Source organism: Amblyomma mixtum, chromosome 5, assembly GCF_055824585.1.
Source record: "Amblyomma mixtum isolate Tamu chromosome 5, ASM5582458v1, whole genome shotgun sequence".
NCBI classification, from domain to species: Eukaryota; Metazoa; Arthropoda; class Arachnida; order Ixodida; family Ixodidae; genus Amblyomma; species Amblyomma mixtum.
The window spans coordinates 48,695,358-48,714,704 of NC_143016.1; the positions used below are offsets into that span (position 1 = coordinate 48,695,358).

General features: G+C 46.3%; 1 protein-coding gene across 4 annotated transcripts in view; it reads right to left on the bottom strand.

Moving 5' to 3' along the window:
* Positions 1–3,626: 3,626 nt before the first annotated feature.
* Positions 3,627–19,347, bottom strand: part of LOC149342048 (uncharacterized) — a 57,359-nt gene continuing 41,638 nt past the window's right edge. For 3 of the 4 annotated variants that reach the window (XM_089544354.1, XM_089544355.1, XM_089544353.1), the window contains 3 exons: positions 14,208–14,351; positions 8,918–10,243; positions 3,627–3,794 (listed from right to left, as the gene is read on the bottom strand). In XM_089544354.1, coding sequence (XP_089400480.1) covers positions 3,643–3,794; positions 8,918–10,243; positions 14,208–14,351 — 1,622 coding nt within the window. In that variant the 3' untranslated portion in view covers positions 3,627–3,642. Of the gene's footprint in view, positions 3,795–8,917; positions 10,244–12,116; positions 12,198–14,207; positions 14,352–19,347 lie in introns of those variants that run through there. The other variant, XM_089544356.1, reaches the window with a different exon arrangement.

The following is a 19,347-nucleotide window of genomic DNA, read 5'->3' on the forward strand; positions in this document are numbered from 1 at the left end:
GTCTGTCCTTGGACATACCTTCAACGCGGCCCTGCCTGCAGCGGCTCCTTGAGCGACCCATCTTTCTGTTACCGAGATGCTGCCCAACTGCCCAACTGTCCGCACTGCCTACTTTATCGTCTTCTAGTCCACGACAATATTAAGAAGTTTACTGGGATAAGGGGACCATCGCCTGGCGCAAAGTGAAGTTACTCTGAGATTGGCAGGAGAGGCCCTCGTCCTTCAATGAACGTAGTACAGCTAATGACGACGACTAGCCTAATATCTCTTAAGAACTTATCACTTATGCCACCTAACTAAGATGGGATGCCTCAGTAATCTAACCACCAGTTATCGATCAGTTACCGCGCTCGCAACAATACTCCAGCCATATTTGAGCCAATAAGAAAATTTACAAATATTCACTCATACCTCTGCCAAAGCCCCCCAAAACTATTATACAGACTCACGAAACCCGATGCAAAACGCAAAGTACCTTGAATAAAATCTGGCGTCGAAACACGACGCTTCATGCAGATAGAGAGCGTTTGCATTTCTCTTCGCGATGTGAGCGCAGCCTACATCCGGGTTCTAGTCGCCGGCACGCGGTCTCCTGCAATGCGCTTCTGTCTGCAGCTGCAGTGGGAAAAGTATTTTTGTCCTTGCCTGCTTTGCGTCAACTGTCTGGTATCTAGGCGCCACTGGTGCACTTCGCCAGCGCTGCTAGTGCCAATAGGTTGAGAAGCGACTTTAGTGTCCCGGCATAGAGCTGCTGTATGAATGGTTACTTTTCCGTAGATGTTTGAAAGCTTCTGGCAGGAATTAAAAATGCATTAAAGTCGCCGCCACAAGCTCTCGCATAAAATGTGTCACACCGAGTGCAAGCCACGTGAAGACGAAGAAGGCTTTCTTACTGAATCACGGCGTAGCTGCTGCAATTCATGCTTACTTTCTTTAAATGCAAAAGCATTGTTTGTAACTTTATCTTTATTAACGCGACAGCGTATACAGCTAAGTTCGTCCGAAAAGCTGTCGATAGAAGTAGTCGGCACCGCGTGTCGGAGATAATCACGGGCTGCGTAAAAAAAGAAAAATCGTATCCTGGTAGTTTGTGATTCTAGTGATTAACTACTGATTGGTGTGTGATAAGCGGTGACGTGGTAATGAAGTCATTGAAATTATCTGATTAATAAAGGAACAAAAATGAAAAAAAAATGGAAAAAGGGGGTTCAAAGGTGTCATGGGGAGACTGAAAATGCTCAGCGACCGGGAACACCATAGCGATGGGACCGTGTGCTCAAGGGAGATGAAAGAACGACGGGCTCATAACAAGGATTAACAATGTTGACAGAAGGAACCAGCTGGTGAGAGTGGTGCTGGCAGCGCCCATGGCCGGTCCTAGAGTGCGCGATCCACTTTATTCGAAGGGTGGGCCCTTGTAAGAGGTTTCCGAAGTTATTGATATACAGAGCATATTGCGTGCCACGTAAATAGTCATCACTTTTATCATTTCTTACCAGTTCACAATTATGCGCACATATCGCTCAATGTAGAAACGCCTGTTCTCATAACGCTACGTCAGGACTTGAGAATCATTGCTGCGTAACCTTACTCTAAGATGCGAGCTGTATGAAGCATGGCTCCCTGAGTAAGCAGCGTAGGAACAACAATGCAGTTAGCAGTCGTACCATGCAGCTCGCCCGTCGTGCAGCTTATCACTCCACAACCGAGAAGGTAGTGTGTGTCCACACAAAAAGGCTACTTTCAATCTGGGACTACGGTTCTTCGTGAGTGAAATCAAAAAAGGACGAGCAATTCATCCTAGATTTATTCGCTTTTATATAGTTATGCTTACCAGCCATAGATACCGAAAAAGTTTCAGGTTTTGTTAGCGGGACAAATTCTGCATGAAATAAAGCATTATGATGAAAAAAAAAAGAACATTCAGCGAGAAAGGAGTGGCTGCTGCCAAGCCTCAAATTTCAGGAGGTTTTTTTCTTGGGCTTTCGTGGCAACTCACGGGTGCTGAGTACGCGAAAAAAGAAAAATGATAACAGCGAGAATGCACGATGTTTAACAATGCGCACAGGCGCGCTTATGGGTGGAATAAACAGAGCGCTGTATCAAGGTCCTTGCCCGTGGAGGTTGCTCCTTTTTACTTGACTTCTTTTAACTTTATTTGGCTATAAGTATCAACGTGGTGCTACTATACATTTTTTACTCTGGACAGCACAATGCACATTGCGTTCCCTAATTATACGAAACTGTTACTCTTAGCAACAGAGGCATATTTCCAACGCAAAGTATAGTAAGTTGATGCAGTTAGCAATAGGAGAAGGCATTTAAACGCGGCACCGGTGGTTTTGAGGTAAGCAAACAGTGAGGATGGAAACCTCAGTTAAAACTTTCTTATCTGCTGGACCATCGCATGTCGTTAAGAGGGAATTTGTTTCCGTTGTCAACTTCCCTTGGCAAGCGCTGTCTCTACCACGTATTTTCTTTCTGAAATATATGAAAACACTTGACACGTCTGAAGAGCCAAGAGCCACATATCCATTTAATCACGGGGCTCAATAAAATAACAAGCACGGACAGGATAGACACCACAGTGCGTTGACTTCAACTAGTTCATTGCCCTGCTGAGGGCCTGCAAATATATTGTCGCCTTACTTTTGGTGTTTTTTCCGCTTGCGGCTACGCGTTGAATTGTATATTCGGGCGCTTTGCGTGGCAAAAAACTAGTTGCAGTAGGCGCTTTGTGGTGTCTATTGCCCATTAAATTTGTGCGCATTCACCGCGTCCAACCCGTGTAAGCCAAGTAACAAATACACTATATGAAGAAGGAAGGCTGCCTTTTGAAGCAGACCCATGGCGTACAGCAGGAATAACAACTGCTTCACTGTTGCCCGTAATTCACTGCTGCTTTGTCTTAGAAGGCTGTTACAGTGGCGCATTCTGTTTGGCGTGTTACAAATGGGCGGGAAGACTACTCGAATCCTGTGCACTTCAAGTCATTTGTTGAAATAAATCATCTGTGTTCTGTAACTGCCCAGGCGTAACTTCAGCTGGCGCTGAAGAACCTTACTCATTTCTTTTGCTTGAATTTTTTTTTCGTAAATTCTATTACCCGCCACAATCGGTGGTCAATTTATTTTGCAGCCCCATTTTACTTCTCATCGTCTTGATCCCTGCCGTAAGGTTTGTGTGAAGCTGTGTAATACAGTAATCTTTCGTCATTGTTTTTTATCTTGAACACCATTCAGTTAAAATCACCTTTCGTTCCTTATTGTTGCCACTCATCGCAACGAGTGATCTCAACATGCTTTAGCTAACAAGAAATAATTTGGAGCTGCCAGGTTTTATTGTATTTCCTGTTTTATTTTCCACTCTCCTCGGGAATTCTTCTTCCCGAAGGACAAACGTATAAATAATATAAATAACACATCGCTCATGTAATACCCAAGCGTCGGGCTTCGAAGGTATGCATAAATATATAAGAAATAAGCACTATCCAGGAAGGCACTGAAGGTCGTCACTTCGGATTATATTTTAACTGCAGATCTTTCAGATCACTCTTGCGCATAATTCTGTTTGGCTCTTACTTTCAAGATAGCGCTATGCGTCTATAGAAAAACTGAAGTCGCAAAAAATTTGCCACCACTTTTATTCCTCGTTTACAATGGTGTCTGGGACCTTCACTTTGGCGCTCTTTAAATACAACAAGCGTCCAAACACTGCGAATGCCGCGCACAAAAGGATTCCCGCAGAGATACGAAAAAGATTGTCGTAGGACCCCATGGTGTCGCGAAAATAGCCTGCAAGAAAAAAATACAGATGTCAGTTGGATATCTGAAATTGATTCGCTGTAAGTTATGAGACACAAACTACACGCGCTTTGTTACCGACCTCTCAAAACAGCATGATTCCATTGTAAGGTTTTTTAAGGTATTCTACTCGACTCGGCTAGTGATTGGAAGAACTGAGCACGCTGTCACAGCGGCTTCACAGTAATTCGCAGGTGAAAACTTGCGCCTAGCATTAATGCTGACCACTTAAATGGGAGTCATACCAACCGAGAAGCGAACATTCTTCGAGAATGTTTAATTTGTGTCGCGTTCCAAATGCGAATATCGTTATTTATAGGCATACTGAAACGGGTGGTGATATGCTAAAGCTGAAGCTATTGGACGTGAGAGAAGGTAAACAGTTTAAGCTGAACGCGTGGCGCAATTTCGGTCACACCGCCTGAACTGTAAAAGCTGCTCTGTTCTTTCTTTGTCAGTTTCTGAGCAAAGCATTCAAAGCGTCAAGCAACACAAGGCTTAGATCGCTAGTTCAAGCTCATAACAGTACCCCTGCGGCAAATTATGATCGGTATGAAAATCGCCAGCGCGTGATAACCTCCTAGCACGTGATGTGCAAACTAAGTACCTGAGACGCATACATGTCGAGTTTGCGGCGCTTTAGCGAGAAAGCAAGAATCTCTGGAAAAATTAGCATCCTTTAGAGCACTCCGCTAACAGGGGTGTTTATGTTCTCCGACCTTGTAACCGATTCTTGTCGGGAGGTCAGTGGTTGAAAAAAAATTGTTCACTTTTGACTACTTTCCTAATAATGAATTAAAAGTACAATCCATAATCATTTACGACAAGCTTGTTTTTGACTCAGTTCCAGAGGCCCGAGTAATCCGAAGACAGTCTTTAATACGAAGACTGCTGTTTCAAGTGCAAGAATATCCTGTAAATCAAAATCGATTGGCACGTGCAATTATCGAAAAATTCAGAATTGGATGGAAGTAGTTGGATTCCCTCTTGATCTCGTAGAGGGAAATTGGGTTAAAGATGATTGTTGTAGGATTCTTGATGTCTTGAAGATTCGAATTGCTCAATCACATTGCAAGAGGACACTTTAGGAGAGGTTAACTTTTTATAACAATTAAAAGCACAAAGGAAGATACAAGCAAGGAGAGAACATATTTACACTTGACTGGCTCGCAGTTCTAGGTGACGAAACCAGCCCTCGGTCCTGCCGAAGCAGCGGGTTTTAAATCCCATGTCCCCGCCCTCGGTGGGAGAATAACCAATCAAGTACTATACAAACATCCACCCAATAACTTATTGGGGAAAGGAAAATACCACAAATCAGCAGTTGGGGAAAGAATAACACAACCAATGAATGATTGGGGAAAGAAGGTAACTCATCGCGACACTGTACACATATGCACACTTTCCACCATCACGATTTCGGATAATTATGCTTTCCCGCTGCGAGCTTCGCGAACACTCGCTTTCCCAAGGTCCGGTTGCCGCCAAGTTCGAGGAACGCCATTTCAACTCATCTGTTTCTCGTCGGCGCTCCTCATGCCTGCAGCTAGCGTGACAATATGTCAAAGCATGCCGCTGCAGACATGGTACAAAGAGCCACGCACTGTGGCGCGGGTCAGCCTCGCCGTACACACGTGCACACAGGATGCCGCCTAACGACTGAGTCCATGAGGGGAGTTTGACGTCTCCTGTAATCCCCCGCCATTCGGCGCCTCCGTTCTACCGCTGGGTTCACTGACCCCTTTCTGTGCGGAGGGCCCAAGAAAATTGACTTAATGGGCATTCCCATAAAGCGACCGGATGCGGCAAACAAAACACGGCACCGCCAACTTCACTCCTCCCAACCAAGAATGTCACACAGACACTTGTTGTCAGTGGGACATTAAAGTTCAGCCACGGTGTCCAACAACAAAAGTACATACGCACGCACACACACGTACGTCGGCTGTCCGGTCAGTCCACCAACACGCACACATGCGCCGGCTGTCCGGTCAGTACACCAGCACGCACACATGCGCGCACACAGCGGATATTTCAACCCGCACACACAAGGCCGGAAACCAATCTGCACATTCCAGAATTCACCATGTCAGATCGGTGCCCCAAACTGGCAGAAATTACTTCTAGCCGCCTACATCTCGAAACAAAACTTGTTTCTTTTGGGCTTTGTCCAGAAGACTGGTCCAAAATTCCGAATTATCCGGGACAACGCCGGTTCTAAAGGCTGCCACCGCCGTCGGATCAATAGAGCACACCTGCTGCTCGCGGGCCACGAAGATTGCTACTGCCCTCGCGTCTGCATTCTCCACTTCTTTGAATTTTACAGTATGCTCACGCCTCCCATCGGCTACTTCATATGCAGTTTTGCATTGAGATTCACGTAGCGCTAGCTCTTCGTACAGGTGCCCACCGATGTACGCTTCAAAGAAAATCGTGCCTTCCAGTTTTCTTTTTTCACAATTGCCTTCACCAGCTTGCTTGCGCACTTCTGGCAATGAAACACACTGTCTCTCCTCCACGCTGATACCCACAGGGACAGATGCATTATCCCAATCCTGCAGTTCCTTATCAGCTTCGAAAGCCATTGCAGTGACCAAACGCGCATCCCTTCCTTCCTCGGCATCAAATGCAGGCTCATCTTTCCTGGTTAGCCTATGATCATCTGCAATAACATTGGCAGCTTCCGGATCTGCCTCAAGCTCCACTGGAGCCTCAGGTTTGTCTTGAACAGACTCATGCGCAGTTTTGAAATCGTCTTCAAAACATGCTCTCTCATTTGCTACATATAGCTGCTCCCTGTCTGGCTGCTCTCGCAGCAAGTGTGTCTCAGGTGTTTCCAACTTCGCTACACCGTCAGCTACATCTGCTCTCACTGCGCAGAGTGTCAGCTCCGGCTGGCTAACCGATTCATCTTTGGCAGCCAGCTTACCTTCGCCTGCAAAGGGTGTTCCCGTTATGCGCGCCTGCTCTAGCTCTTCGTCGAGCGTTACAGCTGCGCCAGAGTTTGCGCCAACCTGTTCTTGCTCAATGCTGAACTCCTGTTCACAAACAAAACACTCATGAGCCTCCTGCGTCTCCTCTATCTCGGCTTGCTCTGACAAGCAGCGCTTCAAAGGCGTGACTAACGCCCCTATGCCCTCGGCCATCTCTCCTGGCACGGCACACACGGTTGGGCCCTGCTGCCTAAACGCTGCAGCTTTCACACCTATAGCCATATTCCCACAGGTCACTCTCAATACGGGAACATGCTGTTCTCGCTTCGATTTCGGACAGTCAATCATTAGATGCCCAAATTCCATGCAGTCAAAACATTGAACTGCTGCCAATAACATCCCTCTATCAGATTTCGTTCCCTGGTTGAATTTAGATTGCATCTGTGCAAGTTTTATCTTTTCTCGTTCAATTTCGAGTTTCAACTTGCCAATTTCAAGCAGCTGTTCTGCCTTCCGCTCAGTCTCCAAACATCGCATCATGCCCTCCCGATCGTACCGCACGGCAGCCATCTCCCTTTTCCGTGCTATCATCTATAGCACGAAAACACTACACCGACATGGTGAATTCGGAGGAAGCAGAAAGGTCTCCTACCTCGCAGGTTGCTTTCCTCTGCCACGGTAGTCACGTCGCCCTGAGTGACGACAGCGGGCTCCTTGATGCGGATGAGTTGAGTTGAGCCCCGGCTCTCACAGCAGCTCGCTGACTTGTCCTGCCTCGTTTGACTTGCTGGTCTCCAGGTTCTTCTCTTTAACCTCAACGGGGACGCCTGGTTCCTTCCGCAGCTCACGGACTAGGCACCTCCACGACACGTCGGTCGCCTGGCTCCTTCAGCTCCTCGCCGACTTGAGCCTCCTACGTCCCGTTGACAATGACCAGCAGTCTCATGAAGCTTTCAACGTCGCTCTATGACGTTGACGTTCCTCCTTTAGGACGTACCGCTCTGCAGCTTGTCCACCGACTTGTTCCTCCGCCCCTCCGTCAGATACCTCGAGCAGGAAGACGCAGCAAATCCTGTCGGCTGCGCCAGTTGGATTCCCTCTTGATCTCGTAGAGGGAAATTTAGTTAATGATGATAATTGAAGGATTCTTGATGTCTTGAAGATTCGAATTGCTCAATCACATTGCAAGAGGACACTTCTGGAGAGGTTAAACTTTTATAACAATTAAAAGCACAAAGGAGGATACAAGCAAGGAGAGAACATATTTACACTTGACTGGCTCGCAGTTCTAGGTGACGAAACCAGCCCTCGGTCCTGCCGAAGCAGCGGGTTTTAAATCCCATGTCCCCGCCCTCGGTGGGAGAATAACCAATCAAGTACTATACAAACATCCACCCAATAACTTATTGGGGAAAGGAAAATACCACAAATCAGCAGTTGGGGAAAGAATAACACAACCAATGAATGATTGGGGAAAGAAGGTAACTCATCGCGACACTGTACACATATGCACACTTTCCACCATCACGATTTCGGATAATTATGCTTTCCCGCTGCGAGCTTCGCGAACACTCGCTTTCCCAAGGTCCGGTTGCCGCCAAGTTCGAGGAACGCCATTTCAACTCATCTGTTTCTCGTCGGCGCTCCTCATGCCTGCAGCTAGCGTGACAATATGTCAAAGCATGCCGCTGCAGACATGGTACAAAGAGCCACGCACTGTGGCGCGGGTCAGCCTCGCCGTACACACGTGCACACAGGATGCCGCCTAACGACTGAGTCCATGAGGGGAGTTTGACGTCTCCTGTAATCCCCCGCCATTCGGCGCCTCCGTTCTACCGCTGGGTTCACTGACCCCTTTCTGTGCGGAGGGCCCAAGAAAATTGACTTAATGGGCATTCCCATAAAGCGACCGGATGCGGCAAACAAAACACGGCACCGCCAACTTCACTGAAGTATAGAGCGACTAGTTCTTTTTTCGATCCCTGTCTCAGCAGTTTCGTAGCACGGATAGCTGCGATCGTGCAATAATAGTCGATGAACGAAAAGTCAACTAGAAAATAAAATTTTGAATCAAATCTTCTCTGATAAAAGAGACAAGTTAAAATTTCTTGACTACTCCTCGAAGCTAGCATCAATAAAGAATGCATCCAAGAAAAAATATGATATCGCGATCATGCTCACCAAATATTGACGGGTTACAGAAGAGGACAGGAAGAAGGAGCAAGCCAGACGATCCTGAGACGAGGGGGACGGCTTCTGGTCCCAAGTAGTCAGCTACCAGCACATGCCTCATGGTCAGCAGAGCAGCGATGGATACCGAAGTGAGCGCCCGGAGCACCAAATGCATCGCGCCGCTCGTCTGAGGCGTGACAGCTAGCAGCAGCCCTAGCGCAAACATATTTCCACACGTCAAAGCCGGCCGGCTCACCCAACCAAGGTCAGCAGCAAAGGGAAGAAACACACGTCCCACAACCTCTGGGCCTGCTGCGTAAGTTAGGGCCATCGCAGCGTGAGTGCGTGGGACGTCCTTGTCTCTGGCATAGTCCACCATCGTAAAGAGGTGCACAGAGTTGATGTAGTCCAGTAGCATCGACCCCAGAACACCCGTAACAAAACTGAGAAACGGAGTCCTCGCTGGTAACACATATCGCAGTCGCCTTTGCACCCACCGCGATGTCAGAGCTGAAAGTTTAGTCCTCGAGACCCTAGGTTGGGTGCCGGCGCAATTAAACGAGATGCTTCCATTTCTTCCTGCAATTTCTTGAAGTTTGTCAGAAGCTGATAGAAAGGGGTCTTTTTTGACGTTACACTGGCCATTCATGGTAGACCCTATGTCTAGGCTTTTGTCTTCATTTTGGATGACTGGTAAAAGTTGTTCGACAGCTTCTTTTTCTCTCAGTGAGCAGCAGTCGCACGACTTTTCGTTCTTAGCAGAACTACTAACATTTTCCCTCACGCTGTAGTTCTCGAAGCCTGAAGCCTCTACATGCATTTCGTCCCTTGTCATACGAACATCGGCTGCGGTCCCATTGTTCTTTGTATTGTCCCGATCATCTTGGCTGCTTTGAAGAAGAGCCTCCGCTTCTAAGATAGAGGAGCTGCGTTTACGGGCATCTTCAAGGACGACGTGAATGGAAAACGCTGCACCAGCTGGTTCGTCTGCTTTTGAGAGTACAGAGGAGGCGCATCCGTTGTCATCGCTTGACTCAATTTCGTTGTCGCTCTTTGACGCATTCATTATGTTTTCCTTCTTTCTCCGCGGTGGAAGCCAAGGTGGGTCTTTCAGGAATAAGGCCAGAGCGGTCGCGTGCGTAATGATGGCTGTGTAGATGAGCAGTGCTCCACGGAAACCGTAGGAGTCTTCCAGGGCTGACAGCACAGGAGGAAATACTAGGGCGCTGAGTGGATTTGCTGTGAGCCGGAGGCCTGTTGCAACGCCACGGTATTTCTTGAAGTACTGCATGATCAGCACCATATGTGAGGTGAGAAGCACTCCACAGCCAACTCCTGCACAGAAATAATGAATAACCAAGATGAAATCAGAATTAAACTGCCTTAAAGAATAAAGTATAATGGTGTGAAACCTGCATGTATAGCAACAAATAAAAATACGATTTTTACATTTGCGGTGGCCTAGTGCTGAGTTTGATAAGGAGCTAATCTGAGGCGTCACTTAATGAAAAAGAGTCCTTTTAGAGCTTTTCCGGTAATTCCATTCGCAACAGCATTCCATCTGAAGTCATGGGCTATTATTAGGCCAAAATACTTATGGTCCCTTACTGTGTCATTAATAGTGTACGGAAAGTCGGATTTATTCTTCTTTCTAGAGATTGTCATAATAGCAGATTTAGTAGCGTTAAGTGCCCTCTGCCAATCGATGCGCCATTTAGTTGCTGTTTCCTGTGCGTTATTAAGGGCTTGTGATCATATTTTCCAATAATATTCCGATAATTTATGAGTCATTCGAGAAGACTCGCATATTACAGTTAAGGTTAGTTGCTAAATCATTTATGAAAATCAGGAAGAGAACAGGCAATAAAACAGAACCCTTGGGTACATCAGACTAAACATGTACCCATAATATGAAAGTCTGGATGTTAAATTTCTATAAACTGTGTGTTTTCTGATAAGTAGTTCCTAATCCAGTTAAACTTAAATCCCTGACATAGTATCGATTCAAGTTTAATAAGGACTTTAACGTGCGTAATCTCCTTCGAAAAATCTAGTCGTATTATATCTGTTTGTTTCTGGCTGCCTCTGTTCTGGAATAAGTTGTGGAGTGATTGAAATAACTACGCTACCATTGAAAGGCGTTGACGGAAGCCATGTTGGAAAGGGGAGAAAACGTTTTAATTTTCTACAAAAATCGTTATACATTTAGGAACTATGTGTTCGACTATTTTAGACGCTGCGTAGGTGATTGATGGTTTGGTTTATGCGGTTTAACGTCCCAAAGCAACTCAGGCTATGAGAGGCGCCGTAGTGAAGGGCTCCGGAAATTTCGACTACCTGGGGTTCTTTAACGTGCACTGACATCGCACAGTACACGGGCCTCTAGAATTTCGCCTTCATCGAAATTCAATCGCCGCGGCCGGGATCGAACCCGCGTCTTTCGGGTCAGCAGCCGAGCGCCGTAACCACTGAGCCACCGCGGCGGGGCGTAGGTGATTGAGATGGGTCTGTAGTTAGTAACATCAGCCATGTTTCCTGATTTGTGCATTGGGATAGATTTGGCTATTCTAGATTCCTCTGAAAGGGTATGTGTTGATAGCGTTTTATTGAAATTAAACACAAACGCTTAACCATCCGCCTAGCTTATCTTTTTAGATTAGAATTTGAGATTTGTGGGTTTCTAAGTGGACACAGGCCACCTCCCACCGCGGGTTCGAGCTTCGCGCGAGCCAAGGGCCCCGATCAGCCGTCACCACACACACACTGGGACACCGATGCGGTGCACTCAACCTCCGCTGGGAGGAGAGCGATTCGCCTCAAAGAAATAGGCCTCCAAGTTCACAAAGGAGACGTTTATTCACGTCGTCCTCCAGCTGATACACACACACTCAATAGTCACCCCGTCCCGGGGGCGCGCGAGGAGCAAGGCTCCGCTGCGCGCACGAAGCGACTCGAGCAATGCGCGCCGCTAGCACGCCGCTGCAGGAGAATGTCCCCGCGGCAGTGCTGTGATCTCTCTCTCGTGTCGACCGTTGGGCCGGTTGCGAGAGAGTGGGCAATAAACGCAAGGTACGCCTGTCGGAGGTCGCTGGACCCCGCTGGACAGGCTCGAGCCGCTGCAGGTCAGAGGACACGTGCGGGCGAGCTCGAGTATATGCACTGGTCCGAGCGGCAAAGGCCGGCACGGACAAAACAGTAGCGTACGCACCTTACGCTGTCTCGGAGGGATCTCTCTCTCGCTGGGCCCCGCTCGGACGGTCGCGCGGTGCGCCAATGGCAAAGGCCCTTGGGGAGCCGGGGCGGAGCTGTGGCTAAATGACAGTGATTAGTCACCCAGCCGCCTCTCCACCGCCTGAGGCGGGAGCAAGGGAAAGAGGAGAAACAACGCGGGAGGCCGGCACAGCCGCGCAAAGGCGACGGCGGAAAGCCAGGATTCCCACAGATTTTCTCTTATCCTGGGGCCTTCTTGCATCCAGATTTAATAACAGGCTATGTACCCGACTCTCAATGACAATTAGTGATTCAAGGTGTTTTGCTGTTCGTAGGCTCAGGGGAGGAATTACATACATACATACATACATACATACATACATACATACATACATACATACATACATACATACATACATACATACATACATACATACATACATACATACATACATACATACATACAGGAATTTTATTGCAAACACGCTATGTACTGCATACACAGTACATAGCGTGTGCCCTCAGAAGCGCAAGCGCTTGTGGGCGGGCCACGGCAGTCACAACAGCATGCGGTGAATACAAAACGCTGAAAGTGCACAATTTACAATCCATAAAGAAGAAAAAGAAGAAGAAAGAAGAATCATTACGCTTACTAAATAATGACGCAAAATTAATACCCCATGAATTAACTATCTTAAGATTCAGTTCTTTTAAGGCTTGGTTATCGCTTTCTATTTGCGGATTTAGGTAACACAAATTTTTTTATGGCGACCTTCCTATAAAGTTATTGAGGGTGTTAGTAAAGTAGTGCAATTTAGAAGCCTTTTTGCATTTTTTTTTCATGATTATTCTGTATTGCGAGGGTAAGACTGTCCTTGTTTTCGCGCAAGGTTCTAACTCGAGAACTTTTTTGAGGCAATTAATTCTGCGTTTAGCACATATGACGTAGCTGGTAATCCAACTGTTTTTATTTTCTTCTTTGTGCATTTCTTCCTTTTACTTTTCTTAATATAAATACACTGCTAATTTCTACACCGCTAACTCTAACGCAAATTAAAAGAAAGGAAAAATTCCTCTTTGCTTTCTTTGGTTTCGGTAACGGTTGCCTTCCTTGATACCTTTGATTGATTTGTAATTCCTGCGTATCGCTCCTCTGCTGCACAACACTTGTTGTTTTCTGAACCTTTGACTCCGACCCACTCTCTTCGTTGCGACCGGTGAAAGTTAGTCTCACTTCGTATGTTGGATTCCAGCTGGCCTTGTCAAGCTAAGTTCCCGTGAGACCGGCACAGCTAACCTGTGTGCTCTAAGGGTGTCTGGGTGCGCACAACTTCAGTTTCTATGTTGCCGTGATGCAGCAGACAGTACAACACTATGCGCTCCCCCCCACCCACCACCCTCTGTCTGTCTTCTGATTAATTTGATCAGTTTATATCTTACCAGTATTTCTGTGCATTCAAATTTTGTCTGACGAATTGCTTTCCTAGTTTCATCCTCAGGTGTTACATAGAGCACTGCGACACACACGTACAGCTGCAACGGAAAAAAAATGACACAAGTGAATCATGACCGGAGCGAAAAAATCGCGACACGCGGCGCTATTGTGGCCGAGTACACCGATAGCGAGAGTGCCAGGAACATTCCATTTCCTAAAGCGGGGGTGGCCGGCAGAAAGCAGCCCACCTAGATATTCGCCGATCAGAAATGCAACATCTTAAACGAATGCCTGTAGGTGTCTTATCTGCCAAACCATGTGCTAAGGTGGCTAAGCACATATTCTCGTTTTAATTTTTTTTTGCGCTGGTGTGGCGAGCAACGTTATCTTTATCACCGTTTTCCTTTAAAAATGTGCTGGCGATGCACTGTCAAAAGTAATGTGTGGCAGTGCCTGCTTTCGGATGGGCTGCTTTCTGTCGGCCACCCCCACTTTGGAAAGTGGAATGGGCCAGGCACTCTCGCTATCTGCGCATACGGCTACAATAGCGCCGCGTCTCGCAATTTTTCCGCTCCGGTCATGAGTCACTTGTGCTAATCTTTTTCCGTTGCAGCTGTACACTTATTGCAGGCTAGAGCGTATTTTTCAACTTACCGTGCAGAAATCCGACGGTAAAAGTGATCCATGCTATGCTGGGAGCAAAGACAGATGCTCCTACGCCTCCCCAAAGTAGACAACTGCTCAATATACTGATCTTGTGCAGTGACATGTGCCTGTGGAGTACTGCGACGAGAATACCTGCACAAACATCAGAAAAGATTTTGTTGGCATACAGTCTCGTACAAAAGATTGCGGACGATGCTTCGGCAGTTAAAGTCTTCGGACGCGTTACCTAGCCAAAAGCAATGGGTGTTTCACGCATATACCAGGAATATTTATTTTAGCCCTTCCCGCTTCCGTTAAGTAAAGCTACAGATGAATGTAAACGCGGGAGCGTGGTCCGTATTTTTCTGCCCGTGACTGTACACGTGTTTAGTGGCTCGATGCCTTTAAATTTTTACATTTCGCTATCGTGAGCACATATGGTTTCAAGAAAACGCTACAAAGCCATAATATTTTTCAAAGAAAACAAAATGCGATGCCATTGGCAACATCAGTTGCCACAGAAGGCTAGGAATTCTAAGAATAATAAATGAAAAACCCTGTCAGCCATGATTTTCTAGCTGTAGCCTGAGACCGCGACGGTCGCGTATGCACATTGTACTGAATTAGAACTAGGCACGCCGTTTTATTCAAGCCACAACTAAGAATTTGAGATGATTTTATGTGTAGTATTGAACCCTTAAGGAGTAACATGCACGGTAATCAGTTTACAATTGCTAGTGACTGCCTGTCTAGAGCCAGCGAATGTTATTACGTGGGGAACTGAGCCTAGCAACGCTTAATGACAGAAAAACAAGCAGTGAGTCTATTCTAGCGGTACAGTTCGAGGAACTAGCGGAAATTAAATGGGATGTCGTAGGGCTAAGAGACGTTAGGTGGAGAGATTAGGCGTATACAATACTAAAAGGTGGACGTGTACTATTCTGCTGTGGTTCGGCGGACAGACGAGAACTAGCTATGGAATTTTTCATAAATAGGGATATAGCTGGGAACATAGAGAAATTCTATATTATATAGGAGGCGGCAGTTGTCGTAATGAAGCCTAATAAGCAGTAAAAACTGAAGGTGGTAAAAGCTTACGCGCCTACATAGAGCAATGGTGACCAGATCGTTTAAAGCTTGTAAGAAAAAGGGGAATCTTGAACGAAGAAAGTCGAAGCAGAGAGCAATGTACTGATTGGAGTATTCAAGGTCAAGGTAAGGAAGAAGCAGGTTGGAGACCAGCCGATGGGTGGCTATGGCATGCGCTCTTGGAATAGCAGAGGGGACTTGCTTGTAGAGTACATATAGAGAAATAATTTGCGAATCATGAATACCTTCTTTCACAAACGACGGAAGAGGAAGTGGGCGTGGAAGAGCTTCAATGAAGTGACTAAAAATGAAATAGACTCCACCCCATGTCCTCACCGTGGCAGAATGTAGGATGTGGAGTTTCCCGGAAAGATGTGATGCATGTGATGCAGCGACCATAGGGTGGTGAGGTCTCGAATTAGCGTAGGCTTGGAAAGCGAACGAATTAAACTAGTGAAGCGGAAACCATTAATGAGTCAACGGTCAGAGGGCAAGTCGAGGAATTCAAGATATCGCTGCAGAACAGATATGCAGCTGTAACAAAGGAAGACGATCTTTTTGTTCAAAGAATGAACAGTATAATCTCCCCGTTATTACTGAGAAGTGTGCCATAGAATTGGATGTGGAATGGCTAGGCAGGATACCGGCAAGCTCTCTCAGGAGACGAAAAATCTGTTTAAGAAACGCCAAATCATGAAGACCTCTAAGGCCACAGACAGAATAGAACTTGCAGAACTATCAAAACTAATCGTTAAATGTAAGGTAACCGACATAAGGAAGTATAGTATGGAGAGAACGGAGCATGCACTAAAAACAGAGGTAGCCGAAAAAGAGGTCACGAGGAAACTGGGCATAGGCAGAAATCAGATGCGTGCGCTAAGAGACAAGCAGGGCAATGCCGTTAGGTTTAGGTTTATTGCGGTTTAAAGCCCCCAAGCGACTTAGGCTATGTGGGCCGCCGTAGTGAAGGACTCCTGAAATTTCGACCCCCTGGGGATCTTTAACGTGCACTGGCATCGCACAGTACAAGGGCCTCTAGAATTTCGCCTCCATCGAAATTCGACCACCGCGCCATTAGGAATATGGAAGAGATAATAAAGGTAGCCGAAGAGTTCAACACAAATTTATACTATAGCCAAAGTAATCCGAACGTTAATGCAAGAGGCAGTAGTGCACAGTAAATGGACATCTCACAAGTAATGAAACAGGAAGTAAAGAAAGCCTTACTAACAATGCAAAGGGGGAAAGCAGTGGGTCAGGATTAGGTAGCAGCAGATCGGCTGAAGGATGGTGAGAAATTATGCTAGAAAAACTAGCCGCCCTGTATACGCAATGTGTTATGACCTCGAGCGTCCCGGAATATTGGAAAAATGCTAACATCATCTCAATCCGTAGGAAACACGATGTCAAGGTCTTGAAAAATTACAGACAGAGCAGTTCACTGTCCGTTACCTAGACGGTATTTTTTTTTTATTCGAGCTGTTTGCCATTAGGCATAATGAAAAAGGAAAGAAAGTTATAAAAAGGAGTACAAACAAGCCTCGCTTAAAAAGCGGCAAAAGTTCGCGATAAAGCGATTATCTTGAGTCCGCTTGCTATAGTCGACTGCAACGTCCCATCGCAGGCCAACCTTTACTAAGGTAATCGCTAATGGATTCAGGACAGCTTTAGATTTCAACAACCAAATGATGTATACCTAACAATTCAAGACAAAACCATTTTTGAACGAGAAAGAGTTTATGAAACGCATTTTTTTCATATATCACGACATTTCACTATAACAGTCAATATATGGTTTGGTTTATAGCGTTTAACGTCCTAAAGCAACTTAGGCTATGAGGGACGGCGTAGTGAAGGGCTCTGGATAATTTCGACCACCTGGTTTTCTTTAACGTGCACTGACATCGCACAGTACACGGGCCTCTGTAATTTCGCCTCCACCAAAATGCGGCTGCCGCGGCCGGGACTGAACCCGCATCTTTCGAGACCGTAGCCGAGCAACCACTAACTACTGAGCCACCGCGGCGGCACAACAGTCAATATACCTGCAGATCTCCAGTCAGCAGGCTTGAATTTTTTCACTATCAACGCTTTTGATCTCGTCAAATGAGTTCTCCATTGGCTTTCTGTGACATTCTTAAGCGTTCGATGCGAGTGACGGAAAAACTTAAAAAAAGATTTTGCTACAGATGGGAAGAGGGGACCATTACCGTCAATATTTTTATAACAGCACCTAGCAATATTCAGTATTCAAAATTCTTGTCCAATAATGTTGCACTTAGGGCAAGCTTTTGTAAGGGTACTCGACAAGTGACCATATTCACATTATCAATAAGGTGAGAAATAAATGCGCGGAATGCAAACAACCGCTATATACCGCTATAGAGATTACGAGAAAGAATTTGACTCGGCAAAAACCTCTGTAGTCATGCAGACATTACGTAATTGGGAGTACAAGAGCCTAGTGAAAGAAATGCTGGAACATATATATATATATATAACGGCTGCACAGCCATCATCGTGCTCCACAAAGATAGTAACAAAATTCCAATTAGAAAGGATGTCACGCAGGCAGACATGGTCTCTCCGATGCAATTCGCTGCCTGTTTAGAGAAGATATTCAGAGACCTGGACTTGGAGCAGTTAGGGGTCAGAGTTTATAGAGATTATCTTAGTAATCTGCGATTGCACGATGAAATTGCCTTTCTAAAATAATCTTCAACACTCTCGGAAGAGAACAGAAGTTTATGATTTGTGGCGAGAAGCTAGAAGTCATAAGGGAATATGTCTATGTTGGGTAGGTAGTGACAGCAGATCCGGACCACGACAGTGAGACGTCTAGAATTAGAATACGGTGCAGCGCAGCTCACGGATACTGTGAGATCAGGAGTGGCTGCTTACCAATATCCCTGAAGGAAAAAGTGTGTAACAGCTGTATCTTACCGGTACTCACCTATGGGACAGAAACGTGGAGGCTAACAAAAAGAGTTCAACTGAAATTGATGACAACGCAGCGATGTATAGAAAAGAAAATGATTTGTAACTTAAAGAGAAAAGAAGAGAACAGACTGTGTCAGAGAACCAACGCGGGTTAATAAGTCCTTGTGGAAGTCATGAAGAAATAGTTTTGAACAGGGCATGTAATGCGAAAGGAAGATAACGAATGCTCTTTAAGGGTATCGCGCTGGATTTCAATAGAAATGAAGCATAGCAAGGGCCGACAGAAGGTTAGATGGGCGGAGTGAGATTGAGAAGTTTACGGGGATACGGTGGCCGCGGTTGGTACAGGACAGGGTTGATGGTGAGATATGGGCGAGGCCTATTGCAGCAGGCGTAGGGAGGCTGCTGCGACAGCTGGTGATGATGACGTATTGTATACATATGTTTTGCCTCGTGTGCAGTATAAGAGACTCTTCGTTACCCAGGCTACAAAAGTTCAAAGCTGTGATTTTTCCGTCGAGGCGTTCCACAGCTGCTCGTATTTTTGCCTGAGAGAGAAATGGTGAATGCAGCTGTTGGCGCGCATTTCCAAGGCTTAGCGCTATGTGTGCAACTGCGCAGGCCTTCCGCATGGCATGTGAATTACTTTCAAGAGCAACTAGGCTGTTCGTCTACAGGTGCAGCCTTCACCATAGTTAGGCAAATGAATTCTGTGATAGCTGTTTCGTAAAATGCACTTGCACGTTTTCTTCCAATGTTCGGCCCGGAACTCTTACAGCATGAGCCGCCGCGGTGGCTAAGTGGTTATGGTGCTCGGCTGCTGACCCGAAAGACGCGGGTTCGATGCCGGCCGCGGCGGTTGAATTTCTTTGGAGGAGAAATTCTAGAGGCCCGTGTACTGTGCGATGTCAGTGCACGTTAAAGAACCCCAGGTGGTCGAAATTTCCGGAGCCCTCCACAACGGCGTCTCTCATAGCCTTAGTCGCTTTGGGACGTTAAACCCCATAAACCAAACCAAACCTTTCTCTCTTGTTATTTCCATGGGCTACTATGCTGGTCTCACGAAACAACGGATGACAATTGTGCCAAGCACACTGCGTGGATAGGTTTCCTTGGTGGG